Consider the following 22,913-nt stretch of genomic DNA (forward strand, 5'->3'; position numbering starts at 1 on the left):
TTAGTCAAACCTAGGGTTTAACAATGATTAAAAAAAAATATTTTTGTAATGATAAATCTATCAACAGTACTTACAAACCTAAACATGTAGAGTATTATGTTAGTAACATAGCTCCAAAATACATTAAAAATGATAAAAATTCAAAGAGAAATAGAATACAGAAAAAACTAGAGTCAGAGATACAACATACCTTCCTCAACGATTAAAACAAGAAGAAAGAAAATCAGCATGGACACAGAAGAACTGAACAATATTATCAACCAACTTGACCTGATGAGTTTACAGAACAGTCCATCCAACTGCAACAAAAATATACATTCTTCTCAAGTGCACACAAAACATTTACCAAGAGGGACTACATTCTGGGTTATAAAACAATTTATAATAAAATTGAAAGGAGTCATATCATATAGTATTTTCGTACTACCGCTGATTTAAATTAGAAATCTACAGCAGAGAGATCCTTTGAAAATCTTGAAATATTACCAAATAGCCCCTAGGCCAGAGAAGAAACCAAAAAGGAAAATTGGGATTATTTCAAGCTGAATGAAAATGAAAGTACAACATACCTAAATTTGAGATATAGATAACACACTATTTCAAGGGAAAATTACAGACCTAAAACACCTGTATAAAGAAAAGATAAAGGCTCTCAGACCTCAGTTTTTACTTTAAAAAAGTATAAAGTAAGTAAATTAATTCCAAGGAAATAGAAAGATGAAATAATCAACTACAAAAATAAAAGTCAATACAATAGAACAGAAGAACAGTACAGAAAATTAATGAAAACAAAGGCTGAGGATTTTATTTAGAAGATCAATAAAACTGATGAACTAGTCATACTAATCATTTAAAAGGAGAAAAGACACCAATTACGAATATCAAGAATGAGACACATGACATCACTACAGATTCTTCAAATATTAAAAGAATAAGAGAATGTAATTAACACTCTTATGCAAATAATTGTAACAACATAGGTGAAATGGCCAAATTCCTGGAAAACTACAAAGCTTACTCAAGAAGAAACAGATAAAGAGAACAGCCCTGTATCTACTAAAGACATGAAACATAATGTCTAAACAGGGTGCTAAAACCACCCTGCCAGGAAAAAAATCCCAGGCCCAGATGGCTTCACTGGTGAATTCTAACAAATATTTAAAAGGTAACAAGAATCAATTCAACAGACACTTTTCCAAAGAAGTGAAGAGGAGGGAACACTACTGTCCAACATATCTGTAAAGCCAGCATTACAGTGACACCAAAACCAGACAAAGACATTACAATAACTCTCAGGAGCACAGAAGCAAAAGTTCTTAACAAAATTTTAGCAAGTGTAATCTAACAATCAATGGAATGGAGAACACATCATAGTCACATGGAGTTTATCCCTGGAAGGCAAGGCTAGTTTAACATTCAAAAAGGAAAAAGGAAAAAAAAAAGGTTATTTCAACAGACACAGAAAAAGCAACTGACAAAATCCATCATCCACTCCTGGTAGAAACTCTGAGCAAACTGCACCTAGAAGGCAACCTCCTCAAACTCATAAAGCATATTTCTGAAAAATCTGTAATACACATAATAGTGATAAACTAAGTGCTTTCTTATGAAAATAAAAACAATATCCACTTTCACTGCTCCTATTCAACATTTTCTCAAAGCATCAAACTAGTGCAATAAGGCAAAGAAGAAAATAAAAAGGAACAGAAAGGAAAGAAAAGGATGAAGGACCAGGGAGGGGAAGGAGAGCAGAGGAGAAGTGAGGTAAGAAGAAAAAGTGAAGAGGCAAAACTAAAATTGTATTTATATAATCCTCTATGTAGAAAATCCAATGAAACCTGTACAATAGCTACCATAACCATTAAGTGACTTTAACAAGGATACAAAATAAGTATATAAATATCAATTCGATTTCTCTACATGCAAGCAAAAAATGAACAATCAAGCTAAGGCTATAAAAAAAATACCATTTACAACAGCCTAAAAATATGATATACTTTGGAATAAATCTGACAAAAAATGAGCAACCCTTAAAATACTAAAACCTATGGAGCCACATGAAAAGATGCTCAACATCATTAATAATCGCCAGGGAAATGGAAACTAAAACCCCAGTATTAGAATGGCTAAAACACTTAATTGAATAACTAAAACTAAAAGGACTGACCATATCAAGTGCTGGGGGGAGAAGTGAAGCAACTAAAACTTTCATACAATGCCAGGAGGAAGATGTAATGGTATAGTCATTTTGGAAAATAATTCAGGCATAGAGTTAGTTATAAGGTTAAACAGACATCTACCACGTACCCTATCTACCATTCCACTCAAGAGGTATTTAATTTACCCAAGAGAGATAAAAACATACGGCCACATAAAGACTTGTACACTAATGTTCACAGACGTTTTATCTGTAATAGACAAAACCCCAAAACAATCCAGATGTTCATCAACATGTCAATGGATGTTTTTTAAAAAGTGTAGCAATGGAGTAGTACTCAGCAATAAAAAAGTAGTGAAATATTTTTACACATAATAACATGGATTAATCTCAAAATAATTATGCTGAAAAAGACAGAAAAACAGTATATAGCATATAATTCTATTTATATAAAATTCTAGAAAATACAAACTAATCCATAGTGATGGAGAATCTGAGAACAGGCGATAGAAAGGTAGGATAACAAAGAAGGCTGAAAAATTGGGGGGTGAGGTATGTTCATTATCTTGAATGTGATTATGGTCTCCGGGATAGTATGTGTATCAAAATTTGTAAAATTGTATGCTTTAATTATGTGCAATTTATTTTACCTCAAAAAAAGGCTTTAACAGTAGGATATCTGGTAATGGTTACACAACAGTATGAATACATTTAATACCAATGATCTATACACTAAAAAAAAAAACGGTTAAAATGATAAATTTCATGTTATGTATATTTTATCACAAAAACAAAAAATTTAAAAAAAAAAAGAAGAGTAGGTATACTGAACTCAAAGCTGAACCTAAAATAACTACAGTCATTAAGATGAGTAAAGAATCCATATTTCTAGGCATCTACTTCTTTGACTATGTGACTTCTATTCTGCCAATTGCTTAAATGTGAATGTAAAGCCTTTTACAAGCTATTACCTGTGAGATATGATTGATGGAAGACTCCATTCTCCGAAGCTGAGAGGCTTGGATATCCAGCAACTGGAGGACATTGTTAGCCAATGCATTTATCTGATAAGCAACACTAGCTAGGGACTGGGTTGTGTAGGCTTTGGTCTCTTCTAAAGCTTTTCTCTTGTCGGCAGCCTGAAAATAAGAACAACAACAAAAAAATACTTACTTATGTTAATGTTCATTAAACAGATATTCTTTAGAAAGGCAAAGTTACAATTATATTTTTTTAATGGAAAGACCCAATAAAATAAAAAAATTTATCAGGTAAGTCTGATGATAGTTTCAGGACACTGCTGAGGCCATAGCAGAAATCCTATCTGCCTGGTGGGACCCACTGTCTCTTGAGTGGCCAATCCACTGAGGTCCACCAAAGGAGCCACCAAGTGCCTGTCATCAGAGGCATACATTACAGTTGGTTCTGAGTCACCTAAAGCCTCTCAAACCAATTTATCACATTACATCTTTAGAACCTTATGCCGGCCCCAAGCTCCCAACCCACTGTTGAGACTTCAGCTAAACCACTCTGTACTACTGCTGCCTCAGCATCCACTTTGTGTGGCTAAGGAGGCCTACAGGGGCCTTCAATTGACACTACCTCCTCCCACAAGTGCACGCTCTAGATAACAGCCCTCAAGGTCACAAGTAAATGTAAGTTCCAGATATGATTCCCCAAAACCCCCTTGTGATAAACAATCTCTCCAGTCTCTCAGCTCCTTCCCCTTCTGTGCCCTTAAATAAGACCACCTTGGAGCTTATCAAAACCCTATTTATAGTTTTTGGTTTGAACAAGCCAATACAGAATTAGCCTGGAAAACCCAGAGCGCTGTACCTGAGGACCCTAATGAAAGCATGTACCCCAAGTCCTGCTGCTCACTGCCTGCCTACACCCTGCACTGAACTCCCCGTGTCACCTGGAGACATCACACTGTGTACCCTAGGACCTGTGAGTAATAAACTTCTCTATTCCACTTTCCCTTGCAGTCTTTTTATTGAACCTTGGCTCACCATCCAGAGGCTCTACTTAACAAATGTTAACAAAAAATCCCAACACCTACCAACAATGAGAGATTAAATCCATTCCATCTTATATTCCTGTTTACATTCATCAACATCAGAACTCCAACCTCCCTGTTATCCATTATAACCACATCTCTCATTTCCACAAAAACTACTGTGAAATTTATAAAGCAAACCTTTACTACCCATTCTTCCCAAAGTCCTGTACATAACTCAGAATTCAGGTGGTGAGAAAAGTTCAGAGGCAAAGTTCAAAGCAAAGCTCAGAACAAAGTTCCAAAAAAAGTGATAAACTCTATGTAGGGGGATCACAAATAAAGGGTAAATATCATTAATATATAATTTAAAAACGAAAAAGACCAAGAATCAATAAAGAAAAAAGAGGTCTAACAGTTCACAAAAAAGGCAATACAATCATTTTTAACCATTTGAAAAGATATTCAACCTGATTCACTTTAAAAAAAGAAATGCAGGGGCACCTGGATGGCTCAGTTGGTTGGACCACTGCCTTCTGCTCAGGTCATGATCCTGGAGTCCCACATCGGGCTCCCAGCTCCATGGGGAGTCTGCTTCTCCCTCTGACCTTCTCCTCGCTCACTCTCTCTCTCTGTCTCTCTCTCAACTAAATAAGTAAAATCTTTAAAAATAATAATAATAATTACATTTAGGGGCACCCAGGTGGCTCAGTCAATTAAGCATTCAGCTCAGGTCATGATCTCATGGCCCTGGTACCAAGGCCGACATCGAGCTCCCTCCTCAACAGGGAGTCTGCTTCTCTCTCCCTCAGTCCCTCCCCCTCACTCATGTGCTAATGGAAAAATAAATTCTTTAAAAAAGTAAAAACTAAAAAATAATTACATGTAAGATGTAGGGTTAAACAGGTTGGAGGGAGCATAGCTAACATTCTTTAAACATACCTTGTTTTATTATAGATTTGTTTTTAGAACTATGTAAATAATTTATACAATTATACAACAAAATTAAATTTTAAAAAATTACCCAAAATTAAATATAAAATTAATCAAATGGGCCTGCATATCCAATTAGTGGCTTAACCAAAGGGGAAATAAAAAGGGACATCAAAGCACAGTAATTTGATTGTTCATTTTTTTTTTTTTGAGGGGGTCAGGGAGGGGCAGAGGAGAAAAGGGGGAGAGAAAATTAAGCAGGCTCCACACTGGGTGTGGATAAATCTTTCAATGAGGGGCTCATCTCACCACCCTGAGGTCATAACCTGAGCAAAAATCAAGAGCTGGACACTTATTGACTGAGCCACCCAGTTGCCTCTTCATTGTTCATTCATTCTTAATCGGATTTATCTTTAAGACAACCATAATTCAGGGGCGCCTGGGTGACTCAGTGGGTTAAGGCCTCTGCCTTCGGTTCAGGTCATGATCCCAGGATCCTGGGATCCAGCCCGGCATCCGACTCTCTGCTCAGCAGGGAGCCTGCTTCCTCCTCTCTCTCTGTCTGCTTCTCTGCCTACTTGTGATCTCTGTCTGTCAAATGAATAAATAAAATCTTAAAAAAAAAAAAAAAGACAACCATAATTCAAAGAGGGAAAAAAAAACCCTGAAACTACTTTTTTTTTTTTTTTTAAGATTTTATTTATTTGTCAGGGATAGAGGGAGAGAGAGCGAGCACAGGCAGACAGAGTGGAAGGCAGAGGCAGAGGGAGAAGCAGGCTCCCTGCGGAGCAAGGAGCCTGATGTGGGACTCGATCCCAGGACGCTGGGATCATGACCTGAGCCGAAGGCAGCTGCTTAACCAACTGAGCCACCCAGGCGTCCCCTGAAACTACTTTTTTAAAGATTTTATTTATTTGACAGAGACAGCAAGAGAGAGAGCACAAGCAGGAGGAGTGGGAGAGGGAGAAGCAGGCCTCCCACTGAGCAGGGAGCCCCATGCAGGGCTTGATCCCAGGACCCTGGGATGGTGAGCTGAGCGAAAGGCAGATATCCAATGACTGAGCCACCCCAAATTATCCTTTTCTTCAATGAATTGTCTTGGCACTTATTCAAAAATCAACTGACTGCAGAGAAGTGGGTCATTTCAGGGCTCTTTTTTGGGTTCCATTGTTAAATGGATGATCCTCATCTAGTACTATACTGAATTGATTACTGTAGATTTAGTTAACACCTTCTTTTCTTTTTTAAGATTTTATTTGTTTATTCGACAGAGAGAGAGAGAGAGAGACAGTGAGAGAGGGAACACAAGCAGAGGAAGTGGGAGAGAGAGAAGCAAGCTTCCAGCCAAGCAGGCAGCCTGATGCTGGGCTCAATCCCAGGACCCTGAGATCATGACCTGAGCTGAAGGGCAAGACGCTTAACCAACTGAGCCACCCAGGCGTCCCGCTTGAGTAACTCTTGAAGACCAGTAGTTGGAAGTCCCCCAGATTTTTCTTTTTCAAGATTGTTTTAGATATTTTTAAGTTTTTTTGCACTTTCATGTAATTTTAGAATCAGTTTGTCAACTTCCACAGAAGAGCCTGCTGAAAATGTGAGTGGAATTACACTGAATCTATAAATCAATTTGGAGAAAACTGCCATTTAACAATACTGCATCTTCCAGTTGTGAACACAATAACCCACTCCTATTATTTAGGTCTAAAGACCTAATTGCTGAGAGTTTAAAGTTTGTGTGTACTGGGGCGCCTGGGTGGCTCAGTGGTTTATTAAAGCCTCTGCCTTTGGCTCAGGTCATGATCCCAGGGCCCTGGGATCGAGCCCCACATTGGGCTCTCTGCTCCATGGAGAGCCTGCTTCCTCCTCTCTCTCTGCCTGCCTCTCTGCCTACTTGTGATCTCTGTCAACTAAATAAATAAAATCTTTAAAGTTTTTGTGTACCAACTGCAAACATTTTGTTAAAATTATCCCTATATATTTCATTTTTTTTTTTAAAGATTTTATTTATTTATCTGACAGACAGAGATCACAAGTAGGCAGAGAGGCAGAGAGAGAGGGGGGAGCAGGCTTCCCTGCTGAGCAGAGAGCCTGATGTGGGACTCGATCCCAGGACCCTGGGATCATGACCTGAGCTGAAGGCAGAGGCTTAACCACTGAGCCACCCAGGCGCCCCCATATTTTTGATGCTCTCATGAATGGTAGTTTTTATCATTTCAATTGCAACTGCAACCTTATAGAAGTACAACTGATCTTTGAATACTGACCTTGTAATCCTGCAACACTGCTATATTATTTGCTGCAGTTGTTTTTTTGTAGATTTCTTGGGCTATTATATACAGAGACAATCATTAAAGATGATTTTACTTCTTACTTTCCCATCTGTATACCTTCTACTTTTTCTTGCTTTACTGAACTGGTTTTCTGGGCATCTGACTTTTTTGAAGGTATATGCCCTTTATGAACCTAATGAAGTACTTCTACTCTTAGTATATTTACCAAATTAAGCAGATTTAATCTGGAGTGATACCTGGTTATTTTCAGTCATCCACTAAATTTCAGAGTTTCATCTGCCTTTTGTTTTTAGTCTACACGTTGCACTTTTCTTTCACAAGAGTAGGAAAGACTAGCTTTGCACTAAAATCTAGTCTCCCTTCCTCTAGAGCATAGAATTATACTTTATTTTCCAGCTTCCCTAATCACATGGTCATAAACCTAAATATTGTCAATGGAATGATAGAGTTGAAATGGGTGCCACTTACAGGCCCAGGAATAAAACCTCCCATGAATGTTCCAATGCAATTCTTGAAGTAAAATGTAGTCCTACCAAAACAACTGAGTTACGTTAAACAGAAAATATTTTACAGTTTCCATTTTTAATTTATACTTAAAATAACTAAAACTGAGTGAAATTTAAAAATTCACACTAGCCACATTTTAGAAAGTGCCCAATACCCACATGTAGATTGCAGCTACTTTACTGAAAACAGTTATCATTATTTTCCTCTACAGGCCACTGAATTTAAAAGTAAAGTCTACACAAGAATTGCTGCTGTTGTTTATTTCAGTCTGTAAGTTTAGTATCCAATAGTTAGTCTCCCTCCTTTTTTTTTAATACTTTAACTGAATCACTACCAACAGCTTTAGTATGTTCCAAGGATCATACAAAATGGATTATAAACTAAAAGACAAAGAGCCAGCATTTCTCCAAGGAGCTAAAACAGACATTGTTAATTATAGCAGTCTTCTCTGTAAAGTCTAAAAACTCTTAACTAATCACTCCAGGAGTTGACATGGGATAGGAAACCCATTTGCCATCCCTGCCTTATGCCATTGATGAAGTTTGCTTAAAATGGAAATCTACATGTGCAGCTTTAAAAGAAAAAGTTAATTATTTAAAAGAGCTAAACTCAAAATAAACAATGTAGCCAAGAACTAAACAGGAAATTCCTTAGATAACTGAATTTTATGAACAGCCCATACATAAAACTAGCTGTCGTCCTCTTTCCTCCTCTACCTGTGGAAAGCAAGCTTTACTGAGTCAGGATCTGCTAGCTGGAGTAAAGAACATTTTCTTTCTTTCTTTCTTTCTTTCTTTTTTTTTTTTTTTTGAGGATTTTTAATTTATTTATTTGAGAGAGCGGCTGAGTGAGAGAGAATGAGCTTGGGGCTGGGGGGAGGGTGCGCGGGTGAGACGCAGAGGGATACAGAGAAGCAGACTCCCTGCTGAGCAGGAAGGCTGCCGAAGGGCTTGATCCTAGGACTCTGGAATCACGACCTGAGCTGAAGACAGATGCTTACCCGACTGAGCCACCTGGCACCCCAAGAACATTTCTATAAAATATCTATACTTGTAAGTCCTTTTCTTGCCCTTCAAGGTGTCTACAAAGGCAGAGTGATCTTTATTCTTCCACTCCCTTAAGTGTAAATTACTACCTATAAGCAATCTCTCTCATATCTATACATTTACCTTTAACAATATTTCCTTTCCCTCATTCTCTCAACCTTCTTCATCTCTTACCAGAGGAATAATCTTTTTCCTCTATCTCATGTAAATACTTGAATCTTAAAGAGACAGAGAACATCCTGGTCAGAACTATGCTTAAAAACTAATGCACTCTTGGGGCGCCTGGGTGGCTCAGTGGGTTAAAGCCTCTGCCTTCAGCTCGGGTCATGTTCCCAGGGTCCTGGGATCAAGCCCCGCATCGAGCCCCGCATCGGGCTGTCCGCTCCGCGGGGAGCCTGCTTCCTCCTCTCTCTCTCTCTGCCTGCCTCTCTGCCTACTTGTGATCTCTGTCTGTCAAATAAATAAATGAAATCTTTAAAAAAAAAAAAAAACAACTAATGCACTCTTATTTTTTTTTTTAAAGATTTATTTATTTGAGAGAAAGACAGTGTGCGCACCATGAGAGAGAGGGAGAATGAGAATGAGCAGGGGTAGGCAGGGACCGAGGGAGAAGCAGACCTGGGATCACAACCTGAGCCAAAGGAAGACGCTTAACCAGCTGCGCTACCGGATACCACAACTAATGCATTTTAAATGAAAACAAGTATTATATACTTTTTTAAAATTTTGCCTGCTTTTTAATAAAAGAATACAGAAAGAGAAAAATTTAAATGAAAAAAAAATCATGGTCCTATCATTCAAACAGAACATGTTAACATGTTAGTGTAATTTCTTACAAGTCTCTCCAGTATGTGTTTGTATGAAGAATGTAAAAACTGACATTATATCCTACAGTTAATGTCCTGCTTTTTTTCATTAAATATACCATGAGCATTTCTCTATGTGCTAATCGTCCTTAGCATCTTTTTCAAAAAACAGTTTTCAATAGCTTCATGGTTATGGCAGTAACCTGTTTGTTGCCTATCGCCTCATTTTAAATCCTCTAATATTAAGAACCTGATTTTAATGAAGGCATCAACGTATTAAGCCCTGTTTAAAAAAAAAAAAAAAATCTAATCTAATTTCTTCTAAATGACCAAACAAGAGATGGCATTATTTAGTAGTTGAAGGCATTCAGAGGAAAACATGTACAGTTACTTATGAATAAATATTGCCTACCTTTCCCCCTGAATAGTAAAGTATACGCAAGTAGAAAGAATAATATGATAATCCCATATACTTGTCTTTCAACTTCAGTAAATATCATATTTAGTTTTATAAATTCACATTATAGGGGCCCCTGGATGGCTCACTCAGTTCAGCATCCAACTCCTGGCTTCAGCTCAGCTCATGATCTCAGGGTTGTGAGATCAAGCGCTGCATCAGGTTCCACACTGGGGCATGGAGCTTGCTTAAGATTCTCTCTTTTCCCTTGGCCCCCTATGCCCGCCCCCACCTTTAAAAAATTTACATTTTACTTGGTTTTATAAGGCTGCAAAAATTGTTTTAATTTTAATACCGGCTCCACACTCAACATGGGGCTTCAACTCAGCACCCTGAGATCAAGACTCACATGCTTGAGGCACCTGGATGGCTCAGTGGGTTAAAGCCTCTGCCTTTGGCTCAGATCATGATCCCAGGGTCCTGGTATGGAGCCCCGCATCAGGCTCCCTGCTCAGCAGGGAGCCTGCTTCCTCCTCTTTCTCTCTCTGCCTGCTTCTCTCTCTGCCTACTTGTGATCTCTGTCAAATAAATAAAATCTTAAAAAAAAAAAAGACTCGCATGCTCCACTGACTAAGCCAGCCACACGCCCCTGCCTGCAAAATTTTATATCTGGAATACATTAAAAATTAATTTTCACTTATTTTTTTAAATAAACTCAGAATGTTTTTCTTAGAAAGCATCTTGGACTGCCTGTCTGGCTCAGTCAGTAGAGAGAGTGACTCTTGATCTCAGAGTCATGAGTTTGAGCCCTGTGTTGGGCATGGAGCCCACTTAAAATTTAAAAAAATAAATTAAAAAGGGGCACCTGGCTGGCTTAGTCAGTGAAGCATACAACTCTTGTCCTCAGGGTGTTAAGTTCGAGTCCCACATTAGGTGTAGTGATTACTTAAAAATAATAAAAGATCTTTAATTTTAAAAAAAAGTATCTTAAAAATTATAATCCTATTTTAATAGACAATTTTAGTCATAGGAAATAAATAACAAAATATCAATACTGTCATTTTCATCTAGCTCTACCTTAAATCTGTTTTCCTCAAACAGTAGGCACTGTTGACTCATTAAATGTGCTTATTTATACATTTTACAAGTTCAATAAAATTAATCATTTTCTTCCAACTCTTTATAATAACATTTTAGCTATATAATTAAGCTCCAAATATCAACCTATAGGCTAACATTAAAAGTGCCATTCTAGGGGCACCTGGGTGGCTCAGTGGATTAAAGCCTCTGCCTCTGGTTCAGGTCATGACTCCAGGGTCCTGGGATGGAGCCCCGCATCAGGCTCTCTGATCGGCAGGGAGCCTGCTTCCCTTCCCCTCTCTCTACCTGCCTCTCTGCCTACTTGTGATCTCTGTCTGTCAAATAAATAAATAAAATATTCAAAAAAAAAAAAAAAAGTGGCATTCTAAGTTAGGGCCCTACTTTATTAAAAGATGTCCTGTATGGAAAATGGAGCCCAGACCCAGAACATACGCTGGTATAACACTTCAAAAAAAACAGTATGATTTGAATTACAATATTCTCTTCCTTACCCTTCCTTAAAGTCTGCCAAGAGGGCTTAAAGAAAGTTTGATTTCTTTGAAAAACAATAACTTCTCTCCACCCTAACTGCAAGTGGCTTAATGACCCTACTTAAGTAACAAATAGGGGGTTCTCATGTGCTTTCAAAAAAAGTTTTCTGCTGGGGCGCCTGGGTGGCTCAGTGGTTGGGCCTCTGCCTTCGGCTCGGGTCGTGGTCCCGGGGTCCTGGGATTGAGCCCCGCATCTGGCTCTCTGCTCAGCGGGGAGCCTGCTTCCTCCTCTCTCTCTGCCTGCCTCTCTGCCTACTTGTGGTCTCTGTCTGTCAAATAAATAAATAAAATCTTTAAAAAAAAAAAAGTTTTCTGCTATCTTGCTTTTGTGTCTTTATCTTTTTTCCCCCTTTCTAGAAATGTCACATCCTATCTTTTAGTAACTTTTTTTTCTTTTAATAACTTTAAAATGACCTCTAATCCAAACCTCCCAGAAACTTTTTCAAAGTCAGTATTTTTCCAACAGAGTATTTTATAAGTTTATATAAGGCTTTTCCAATTACTTTATGGAAGCAATTTCATGACAATCCATTAAAAAACAACCTAAATCTACAAAAAAAAAAATACTCTATTTCAGTGACTCTAACAAACCAGCTACAGTTAGATGCACCACTTTTATGTAACACTAAGAAAAAACCTGCCAACTGTGTCAGAATGCTTTCTTACAAAGAATTACCTTATAATTACAGGAAATATTTTTTTATACTTATCTAGATGGTCACTTTATGTCAGTGTTAATCATGAAGTAATAAAATCAGCTAGAAAATTCATATTCAAAGTTATCCAAATTCCAGAAACAAACAAACAAAAAAAAACCTTTTTTAAGGGGGAAGAGAGGCAGAGGGGAGAAGGAGAGGATTTTTTGTTTGTTTGTTTTTTTAAGGTTTTATTTATTTGAGAACGGGAGAGGGTATACAAGCAGGTGAGGAGAAGCAGCAGCAGCCAATTCCCACTGAGCACAGAGCACAACACAGGGCTTAATCCCAAGACCTCAAGATCATGACCTGAGTCAAAATCAAGAGTCGCATGTTTAACCAACTAAGCCACCCAGGCGTCTCCCCAAAAAAACTCTGTATCATCTGTATGATTCAAAATCTACCCAAAGATTTTTCAAAACTATTGTCATGTCTACCTAGTTTCCTTAAAACTAAAATAACCTTTACCCTTCAACCCTGACTATTTTTCATGTTCAAAACACAGATATTATCTTAAAAATCCAAACCGGTGCACCTGGGTGGCTCAGTGGGCTAAAGCTTCTGCATTCGGCTCCGGTCATGATCTCAGGGTCCTGGGATCGAGCCCTGCATCAGGCTCTTTGCTCAGCGGGGAGCCTGCTTCCTCCTCTCTCTCTCTCTCTCTCTCTCTGCCTGCCTCTCTGCCTACTTGTGATCTCTCTCTGTGTCAAATAAATAAATAAAATCTTAAAAAAAAAAAAATTCCAAACCAACTGGGGCATTTGGTTTGGCATCCAACTCTTGGTTTTGTCTCAGGTTATTGGGCTCTACCCTGGGAGTCTGCTTGAGATTCTTTCTGTCCCTCTGTCCCTCTCCCTGCTTGCGCTCATGAACTCTCTTTCTCAAATAAATAAATCTTTTTTATAATTATATAAATAATAATAATTTTTTTAATAATAATTTTTAAAAAAACAAACCAGCTGTCTTACAGGAAGTCCTGTAACCTGGATTTGTCTGATTATTTCCTTATGACTAGATTCTGATTAAATCAAGTGGCAGGAATACTATTAAGTGGTGCTGTGAACTTTCCACTGCAGTTGACATTGTATCTTTTAAGGTAAGGCTCTATCATTATTTCCAGAATTTTCTTCCAAGCTGCTGACACCAATTCTGTACATTTTGATGCTAGTGCTAACTTGATCTTACCAGAAGGTATCACCTCCCAAAACTGTCTTAAGGCAAAACCCAGGACTCTATTCTCTCCTCAAATGGTCCATAAATGATCTGTTAACAGGTTGCAATAACCAAGATAAACCCCCAGCAAAAACAACCAAGTTCGCACAAGTACGAGGACTACTCCTCTGGCTGACAGCTTTTTAATTGTAAAAGGCATCCCAATTTCAGAAATGTTAAAATGAAGGGGTGAGGAGGAAGTTTCTTAGAATTGATTATATATATAGTATATAAGGAACCCTTCTTGGTCTAGGGGCCCTGTATTTTTATTTTCCTCTTAAAGATTTTATTCATTCATTTGTTAGAGAGAGAGCACCAGCAGGGTAAAGGGGCAGAGGGAGAAGGAGAAGTAGACTCCCCGCTGAGCAAGGAGCCTTCTAAGGGCCCTTTAAAAAAAAAAAAAAATGTTAATGCTAATAGGAAGAATTTAAAATCTCAAGTGTTAACACCTATAACAGGAAGAGTTTTATATACCATAAAGTACACAAAACATCTACTTTGCTGAAGGCCAACCTAAGGTTTGGTTGGTTTGAGACCCGAGAACTTTCCAGGAGGAATCCATAATCATTTTGTGTAGAGGAATGAGAGGATGAAGGGAGGAAAAGAGCACACAGGCCAAATGCTGGTTCATACTGACAAATAAACCTATTAAGCATGGAGTCATGAGGATTAGGGGCATGCATATACTCAATACCCAGCTAGCACTGAAAGGATATAATTTTCTCCAACACAATTCCCATTTCAAAAAAAGTGAAAAATAAAAAGAAATCCTACCAGGTTATAGCAAATATCCAGCAAAAAGAACAAACTGTTTGCATAACAATTCAAGTTGAAACCTAGTTATTGTAAGCTTTAGAACAGCTCCTCCTACCATCTCCCACTTAAGCAACTCTGAACAGGCCAATGAGCTTCCAGCAAAATCTAGCTTCCAGCAAAAGTCTCACTCCCCTTGCTTATGCTCTGTCAAATAAATAAAATCTTAAAAAAAAAAAAAGACATTTTTAAAAACAGGCTTAATGGAAGAACTGTAAGAACCCAGTTTTCAAAAGAGCAACTACTTTTTTTAAAGATTTTATTTATTTGAGAGAGAGAAAGAGAATGAGCACAAGAGAGCACAGCAGGGAGAGAGAGAAGGAGGCTCCATGGAGAAGGGCTCGATTTTAGGACCTTGGGATCATGATTCAAACTGAAGTAGCAGCTTAACCAACTGAGCCACTCAGATACCCCAAGAGGAACTACATTTAAACACAAAATTAGTTACACACTTAAGTACTATTAACAGAATATATTCCATGCTTAGGTCCAAGACACTAGCTTCCTTCCATTAAATCCATGTTAACTAATCATATGATCTTCTTTCTTAGAAGAATTACACTGAGAGGGGTGGTGAGTGGGGAGAGGGTTTAAAAAGGTAACAGGCATTAAGAAGTACACTTGTTTTTCTAGGAGTTTCTCTTTTTTTTGAAGATTTCATTTATTTTAGAGAAAGACCACGTGTAGGAAGGGAGAGTGGGGCAGAGAAGGTGGGAAAGGGAAAAGGAGAGAATTTCAGGCCAGCTCGGCAATAAGCATGGAACCCGAAGCAGGGCTCAATCCCACCACCCTAAGATCATCACCTGAGCCAAAACCATGGGAGAATGCTCAACTGACTAAGCCACTGAGGTGCCCCAAGAAGTGCACTTGTGATGAGCACTGGCTGTTGTATGGAAGTGTTGAATCACTATATTATATGCCTGAAACTAATATTATAGGTGTATATTAATTAACGAATTAAAATAGAAACTTAAGAATTCAGCTGAAAGAGCCACTGTGATCAAGAGTGTACGTTGGGGGGCGCCTAGGTGGCTGAGTGTTTGTTAAAGCCTCTGCCTTCGGCTCAGGTCATGATCCCAGGGTCCTAGAATCGAGCCCCACATCGGGCTCTCTGCTCAGCAGGGAGCCTGCTTCCTCCTCTCTCTGACTGCCTCTTTGCCTACTTGTAATCTCTGTCAAATAAATAAATAAAATCTTAAAAAAAAAAAAAAAAAGAGTGTACGTTGGCCAAGCACTTTCACATACTGCTGGAGGGTCCAACAGGACAACATGTATAACAATTCTTTAAAATGCATATATTCTTCAGTTCTAGGAATTTGCCCCCAAAAAATAAAAGTTCAAGTACAAAAACCAAACAAAACAAAAGCAAAAACAGAACACTTATGTTTATGGATGTCCAACCATCTCTGTTTATAATCACAGGGGGAAAAAAAGAGAACTAATCTAAATGACTAATGACAGGTGATTAAAAAAAAATTCCTATACTGAATGCTATGTAGTCAATAAAAGTGACCGATATTTACCAACAAGTAAAGTGTGTTAAGTCAGGGTTCAAACTGGGAAGCAAGCCACTAAGACTAAAAGAATTAATTATAGAATTTCACCTTACACAATTATAGAAACAGCTGGGAAAGCTGAGATAGTCCATAAGGGAAGCGGAAGGATCAGAAAGTCATCAATCAATTTGAGAAACCAAACACACCCAGCTGGAGAATGGGGTTGCAAGGAAATGCTCCCGGGGAGATCTGGGAAGCCAGGCTTCTGCAGGTCTCTATCAGCTGAGGGGCCTGATGCCACTGCTGACCAAATGTCAACAACCAGGAAAAAGAGCTACATGCAGAGCGAAGGAGACCAAAGTCAAGCTGGAACCCACCAACACCTCTGTGCCTCTTACTACATCTAACCACAAAAACCTTTAGAGGTTAATAAATGTTGCTCACACAAATTCTCTTAGCTAATTTTAACCCATGACCATACAGGAAAGGAACCCTACTACAAACTATAAGATACACAGTTTCTACTTAAGTAAACTGAAAGAGTACGAATCACCACAGTACCCTCTGTCAATATGGTATATGTACAAACCTCTTTCATCATATTTAACCTCTGAAGAAAGTTAATAGCAAAAACATGCTTTAGTCTAACATGATACACTCATCGTCTAACAACCAAAATGATTCTATCTCCCCAGAAGAGAATACAAAGTCTACTCTCTAAGTAATGTTCATTTCTTTTCTAGCTGGCTGAGTTGTACTTCCCCTTTGATATCCTTAAATCCTGAAATATTAAGTTAACCCACTATTAACACACCTAAAGCTAAATATAAGAGAGGTGGGGAGAGAGGAGAAAAAGAATTGCTTAATACATACACAAAGTTTAAGGTACAGAACAAATACTCATACTAGAGTTTTCATTCTGTAACTGGTCATGAGGTCATAGCTAGTATTTATAATGTTCTTCCACTATCTACCACATATTCCATTTGCCTTCAGCAATCATCTCATCTGGTTGTTATTCCTTGCCTGGTGTGCTGACTCAAACCACTGCCATCAGCAGCCCTGCCTCTATTCAGTTGTTTTAGTAATAGTATAGTACTAAAATTAGTATAATATTAGCATATTATATCACAGTTATACACCCACACACTCACACAAAGTAGACAGATATCCCTGGATAATGAGATATAGGTGATTTTTAATATTCTTTATTTTTTTTCTATATTTGATTTTTTCAATGATCATTTCAATAATGAGATTATTTTTACTAAGAAAATTGTTTATATACTCTTTTTTTTTTTAAAGATTTTATTTATTTATTTGACAGAGAGAGATCACAAGTAGACAGAGAGGCAGGCAGAGAGAGAGAGAGAGGGAAGCAGGCTCCCCGCTGAGCAGAGAGCCCCATGCGGGACTCGATCCCAGGACCCTGAGATCATGACCCGAGCCGAAGGCAGCGGCTTAACCCACTGAGCCACCCAGGCGCCCCTGTTTATATACTCTTAATGGAAAAAAAAAAAAAAAAACACATATCTTCACATATAGTGTGATGGTATAATTAAATACCTATGCAAACTAACCAGATATGGAGAGGAGATACACCACCATTATTTATGATTACATCAGGATTATATATAACAGTTTCTGTTTTCATCTTCATTCTTCTGTGGAATTTCCAAATGTTCTACAATCACCATGTAACATTTTTACTGTAACAATCTTGCAGACATCAGGAAACTAAAAGTAAGGCTAGTCATACCACCTCACTACCATCCCATCAAACAGAAAAGGGAAAAGAGCAAGAACTTGAATCTTTGATAATACAAAGCTAAAGAATTAGTCAACCCTGGAATAACCCAACTTTGGAATTTCTTTTCATATAAAATAATATATGTTCATATTGTTTAAGCCTCAGTTCTTTTTTTTTTTTTTTTTAAAGATTTTATTTATTTATTTGACAGACAGATCACCGGTAGGCAGAGAGGCAAGCAGAGAGAGAGGAAGAAGCAGGCTCTCCGCCGAGCAGAGAGCCCGATGCAGGGCTCCATCCCAAGACCCTGGGATCATGACCTGAGCCGAAGGCAGAGGCTTTAACCCACTGAGCCACCCAGGTGCCCCCTCAGTTCTTTTTTATTAACTACAGCCAAATGCATCTTAAATAATTTTTATATAGGAGGGGGCAGAGTACATTCCGAAAAAAGGATTTTGGTTAAACTTGAAACAACTTACACTAATTCTCATCATACATACAAAAAAATCTATTAGGAGGGGCGCCTGGGTGCCTCAGTGGGTTAAGCCGCTGCCTTCGGCTCAGGTCATGATCCTAGAGTCCTGGGATCGAGCCCCGCATCGGGCTCTCTGCTCGGCAGGGAGCCTGCTTCCTCCCCTCTCTCTGCCTGCCTCTCTGCCTGCTTGTCATCTCTCTCTCTGTCAAATAAATAAATAAATAATCTAAAAAAAAAAAAATCTATTAGGGTAACTCCCAAATTATCAAGGCCATTTTCTAAACAGGTCCACTAATTTACAGCTGGTTGTGTTACTCATTCAAATCTTTTCTGAGGGGCTCCTCAGTGGTGTAGTAGAGGTTGAGCATCTGACTCTTGGTTTCACCTCAGGTCATGATCTCAGCACAGAGTTTGCTTGAGATTCTCACTGCCTCTCCCTCCGGCCCTCCCCTTCTCTTTCTTTCTGGAATAAATAAATCTTTTTTTTTTTTTTTTTAAATGTTATCTGTGGACGCCTGAGTGGCTCAGTCGGTTAAACATCTGTCTTCAGCACAGGTCATGATCCCAGTGTCCCGAGATGGAGACCCACACTGGGCTCCCTGCTCAGTGAAGAATCTGCTTCTCCCTCTCCCTCTGCTGCTCCCCCTGCTTGTGTGTGCACTTGCGCACTCTCTCTGTCTAATAAATAAATGAAATCTTTAAGTATTATCTGAGAAATCAGTCTAGTGTGCCCTTCACATAAAGCAATTATATTTTAATCTGGATTAGTCTCCTCAGGCAGCCATAACAAAATGTTGAATGGCTTCAACACCACAAATTTATTTTCTAACGGTTGTAGAGGATGAAAAATCCAAGATTAGCATTCTGCTTCTGGTGAGGGCTCGCTTCCTGGCTTGCAGAGGTCTACCTTTTCAAAATGTTCTAACATGGTGGAGAGAGATTTATCTCTGGTGTTTTTCCTCTATTACAAGGACTCCAGTTCTATCAGAGCCACACCCTAGACCTCATTTAACTTCAATCACCTCCTTAAAGGTGCTATCTCCAACACAGTCACAAGGAGGGATTAGAGCTTCAACATATAATTTGAGGCAAGGGAACATAATCCAAAACCTCAAACATTAGGAAATACAGACTTCTTACTAACACCCAAAATATATTCTTGATAGTAGTACGTTTAACGGCTATATATGTAGTTTCCAAAGCACTTTCACACAGTAAACTAAGCAGACATCCTGGTTTCACAGATCAGAGATATTAATTTGTCCAAGTACCCTCTAACTAGTTAACAGAGGAGTAAGGACTAGAACCCAGGTCTGCAGCTTCATCCAGGGGTCTTTACACAGCTCTTACTCTTGTCACATGCACTTAAAGAACCAAAATTTTATTTCCCCTAACATTCTGAACAACAGAAGCAGCTTGGGGATCAGAAAGAAGAAGGGCAAAGAGCAAAAGATAGGATTCAAAGCAAAATGCAATGAACAAGAACATCAGACTGGAGGTGAGCAAACTTCAGTAGTCAGCAAGCACAAGGGGGAAATAAACCACAAGGCCAGAGAAATCCTATAGACCCTTGAGGAATCTGGACTTCATCCTGAGGCTACAAAGGAGCCACAGAAGAATTTTCAGGAAGAAAAAGCATGAACTAGGTTTTGAATTTAGAAAGAACACTTCAGCTGCAGTTTTACAAAGTGGACTGAGAAAACACAGAGAAGACAAGAATGGAGACAAGAATTCTGTTTTAGTATGTACTCTGTACCACACACAAGAAAGGCATCTATCTTTATGTTAAATATCCCATTTAGAATAACTTACAATGAGGAAAATGAAATTTGTTGAGGTTAAGTAATTTGCCCAAAGTACCACTAGGAAAACAGAACCCCTATATTTCCAAAGGCCACGGTCTTCAACTATACCACACTGACTCCCAGTCTACAATTCTAAGATAGAACAAAATACAATTCTAATGTGTCAGAGTGAAACTACTAAAGTAATTCCTCTAAGCTTAACCACCCCAAGTCTTCATTAACTAATTTGTATACCAAATGAATTCTAATTTACTGGAAGGGAAGAGAAAGAGAAAGCTGATTTCCTCAGGGCAGTTGAGAATGTTTTGATCTTCAAAACAATTAAAGCTCTGAATTAGAGGTTGTATAAAGGAGAAAAACAAAAATTAAACATTTAACACTTTTCCAAGTTATTCCTCACTAAAGTAACAAATTCACATCTTCAATCCATCCTCAAATAAATGTGACTCCATCAGGAAATTGCTTAAGGACCATAATGTATCCTTTTGTAAACTATTAGGTAAGGTGGCAGTTAATACTGTCACAATCAGTACCACCCTTAATTAACTGACTGGAGAACAACAAAGTACTTCTGCTTTAAAAAAAAAAAAAAAAAAAGAGGTTCTATAAATACCAACAAAAGTACCTTGTCCTAGCACTGACTCTATTTCCTCACTTACACCAGCTTACAATGGTCTCACAGAATCCGCCTTGGCCAGTGCCATCCTAGTGATTCATTAACCACATTTTCCAAACCAAAGATCAGGACCAGTATGACACTATCTGAAAAATTATATTTACCCTGATTTCTTAATCTGTTATATAAAAGTATGAGAACTGTAAAAGTTTAAGACTCAATTAATAAAACTTTACTGAAATCAACTGAATTTTTTAAGTACAGCCATGCCAAAAAGAGATGTAGAATCATTTGTGTAGCTGATCTAAAAAATCTGAGATATGAACAGAGATGTTCTGTTCACACAGATCAGTTATAAAGTAGACACAAAAGAGGAAGAAATACTTCATTAATAAACTGCCAGATACTGAATCCAAACCAAATAATTTAACCAGTTAGAAATCTAAATGTCAGGGGCACCTGGGTGGTTCAGTCAGTTAAGCATCTGCTTTTGGCTCAGGTCATGATCCCAAGGTCCTGGAACACAGCCCACATCCGGCTCCCTGCTCAATGGGGAGCCTGCTTCTCCCTCTCCTTCTGCCCCATCCCCATTCATGTTCTTTCTCTCGCTCTGAAATAAATAATCTTTTAAAAATTTCAAAAAGAAAAAAGAAATCTAAATGCCAACGAAGGGGATACAATAACATTAAAAGAAAGCTACCAGGGTGCCTGGGTGACCCAGTCCGTAAGAGTACCTGACTTCAGGGAACCTGGGTGGCTCAGTGTTAGGTTAAGCCTCTGCCTTCAGCTCAGATCCTGATCTCAAGACCCTGGGATCAAGCACCACACTGGGCTCAGCAGGGAGCCTGCTTCCCCCTCTCTCTCTCTGCCTGTCTCTCTGCCTATTTGTGATCTCTGTCTGTCAAATAAATAAATAAAATCTTTAAAAAAAAAAAAAAAAAGAATACCTGACTTCAGCTCAGGTCATAATCTCAGGGTCCTGGGATTGAGTCCTGTTCGGGCTCCAAGCTCAGGAGGGAGTCAGCTTGTCTCTCTCCCTCTCGTTCTGCCTATCCTCCCCCCACCAACTCGTGCTCTGTTTCTCTGTCAAATAAATATATAAAATCTTTTTTTTTTTTAATTAAAGAAAGCAAGCTCCCTAACACAATATGTACATTATCTATATAAGGAAAACCATAAAACTCTTATGTAAGAAATCAAAGAACTAAATAAATGGAGGTATTTCATGGTCATGAAGAGGAAGACTCAATATTGTCAAGATGTCACTTATTCCCAACCTGATCTATTCAATGCAATCGCAATCAAAATCTTAGAAAGTTATTTTGTGAATAATGACAGATTCTAACTAAAGTTTACATGGAAAGGTGGTATCAGCAAGATAGCCAAAAAAGATATCCTCCATCATAACCACCTTCAGCCACAACAATCTGGCAACCATCTACAGACAAAAGTGTCTTTGTAAGAGTTATAAGATCCAGAGAAGCCAAAAAGAAAAAAAAGAAAAAAAAAAGAGAGAGCCAAAGAGATGATGAAATCTAGTGCAGTCCTGTTCTAAGAAGACAGGCCAGCACCCAGGCAGCTGACTCGACTGCAGTCTTGACTACAGACTCAGAATCAGCTCCGTACAGAGGAAATGACTCGGCTCCAGCCCCAGTTACCTTTGGTTCAGACTAGTACCGTCTTTCAAGGGATCCAGGAGGACTCTCACCCACCCATGCATAAGGTAAAAAACACACACACACTGGTCCTGGATGTGGATGCTGAAGCGCCCCATGAAGCAGCTCCAGCTCCTCACAGCTTGAGTCCAAGAGCCCCTGGACAACATGAATTCAGACAATCACCCACAGATGAGAAAACCTCTGGGAAGTCCAGGAGTCCAGTGGAAAAGTTCCTGCACACCACTGGGGGAAAAAAAATTGAAATAAGATGCTTTGTAAAGGATAAAAGGAATATTTTGACTTTATCCACATTACCCCTCATCCAAGAAAGCTCCAAAATGGCTCAGTGCCAAGAGAGCCCTTCTCTGCCAACAGTTTCTCCTCTGAGGAAAACTTAAGAGTGTGTGAGGGAGTGCCTGATTTCCCTGGATGTGTGACACACTACTGAAGAAGCCCATTTCTTTCTTGCCCCACCCAAAATACTAAGTCATGAGCTGCATGACTGGGGGTGGTGAGCAACTGAGAGACTAGCAGCCAGACTCAGAATAGAGGGCCCAACCATGAGTTGCTGGAAAGACCTTGCCTATGGATCCTCCCCAAACTAGCCTACAGGAACAACTAGTGCCCC

General features: G+C 38.7%; 1 protein-coding gene across 10 annotated transcripts in view; it reads right to left on the minus strand.

Moving 5' to 3' along the window:
• Positions 1 to 22,913, minus strand: part of ABI1 (abl interactor 1) — a 117,852-nt gene that overhangs the window by 67,846 nt on the left and 27,093 nt on the right. For all 10 annotated transcript variants that reach the window (XM_032349671.1, XM_032349672.1, XM_032349678.1 and 7 more), the window contains exon 2: positions 3,130 to 3,297. In XM_032349671.1, coding sequence (XP_032205562.1) covers positions 3,130 to 3,297 — 168 coding nt within the window. The remainder of the gene's footprint in view (positions 1 to 3,129; positions 3,298 to 22,913) is intronic.

This window comes from Mustela erminea, chromosome 6 (assembly GCF_009829155.1).
Source record: "Mustela erminea isolate mMusErm1 chromosome 6, mMusErm1.Pri, whole genome shotgun sequence".
In the NCBI taxonomy this organism is placed as follows: domain Eukaryota; kingdom Metazoa; phylum Chordata; class Mammalia; order Carnivora; family Mustelidae; genus Mustela; species Mustela erminea.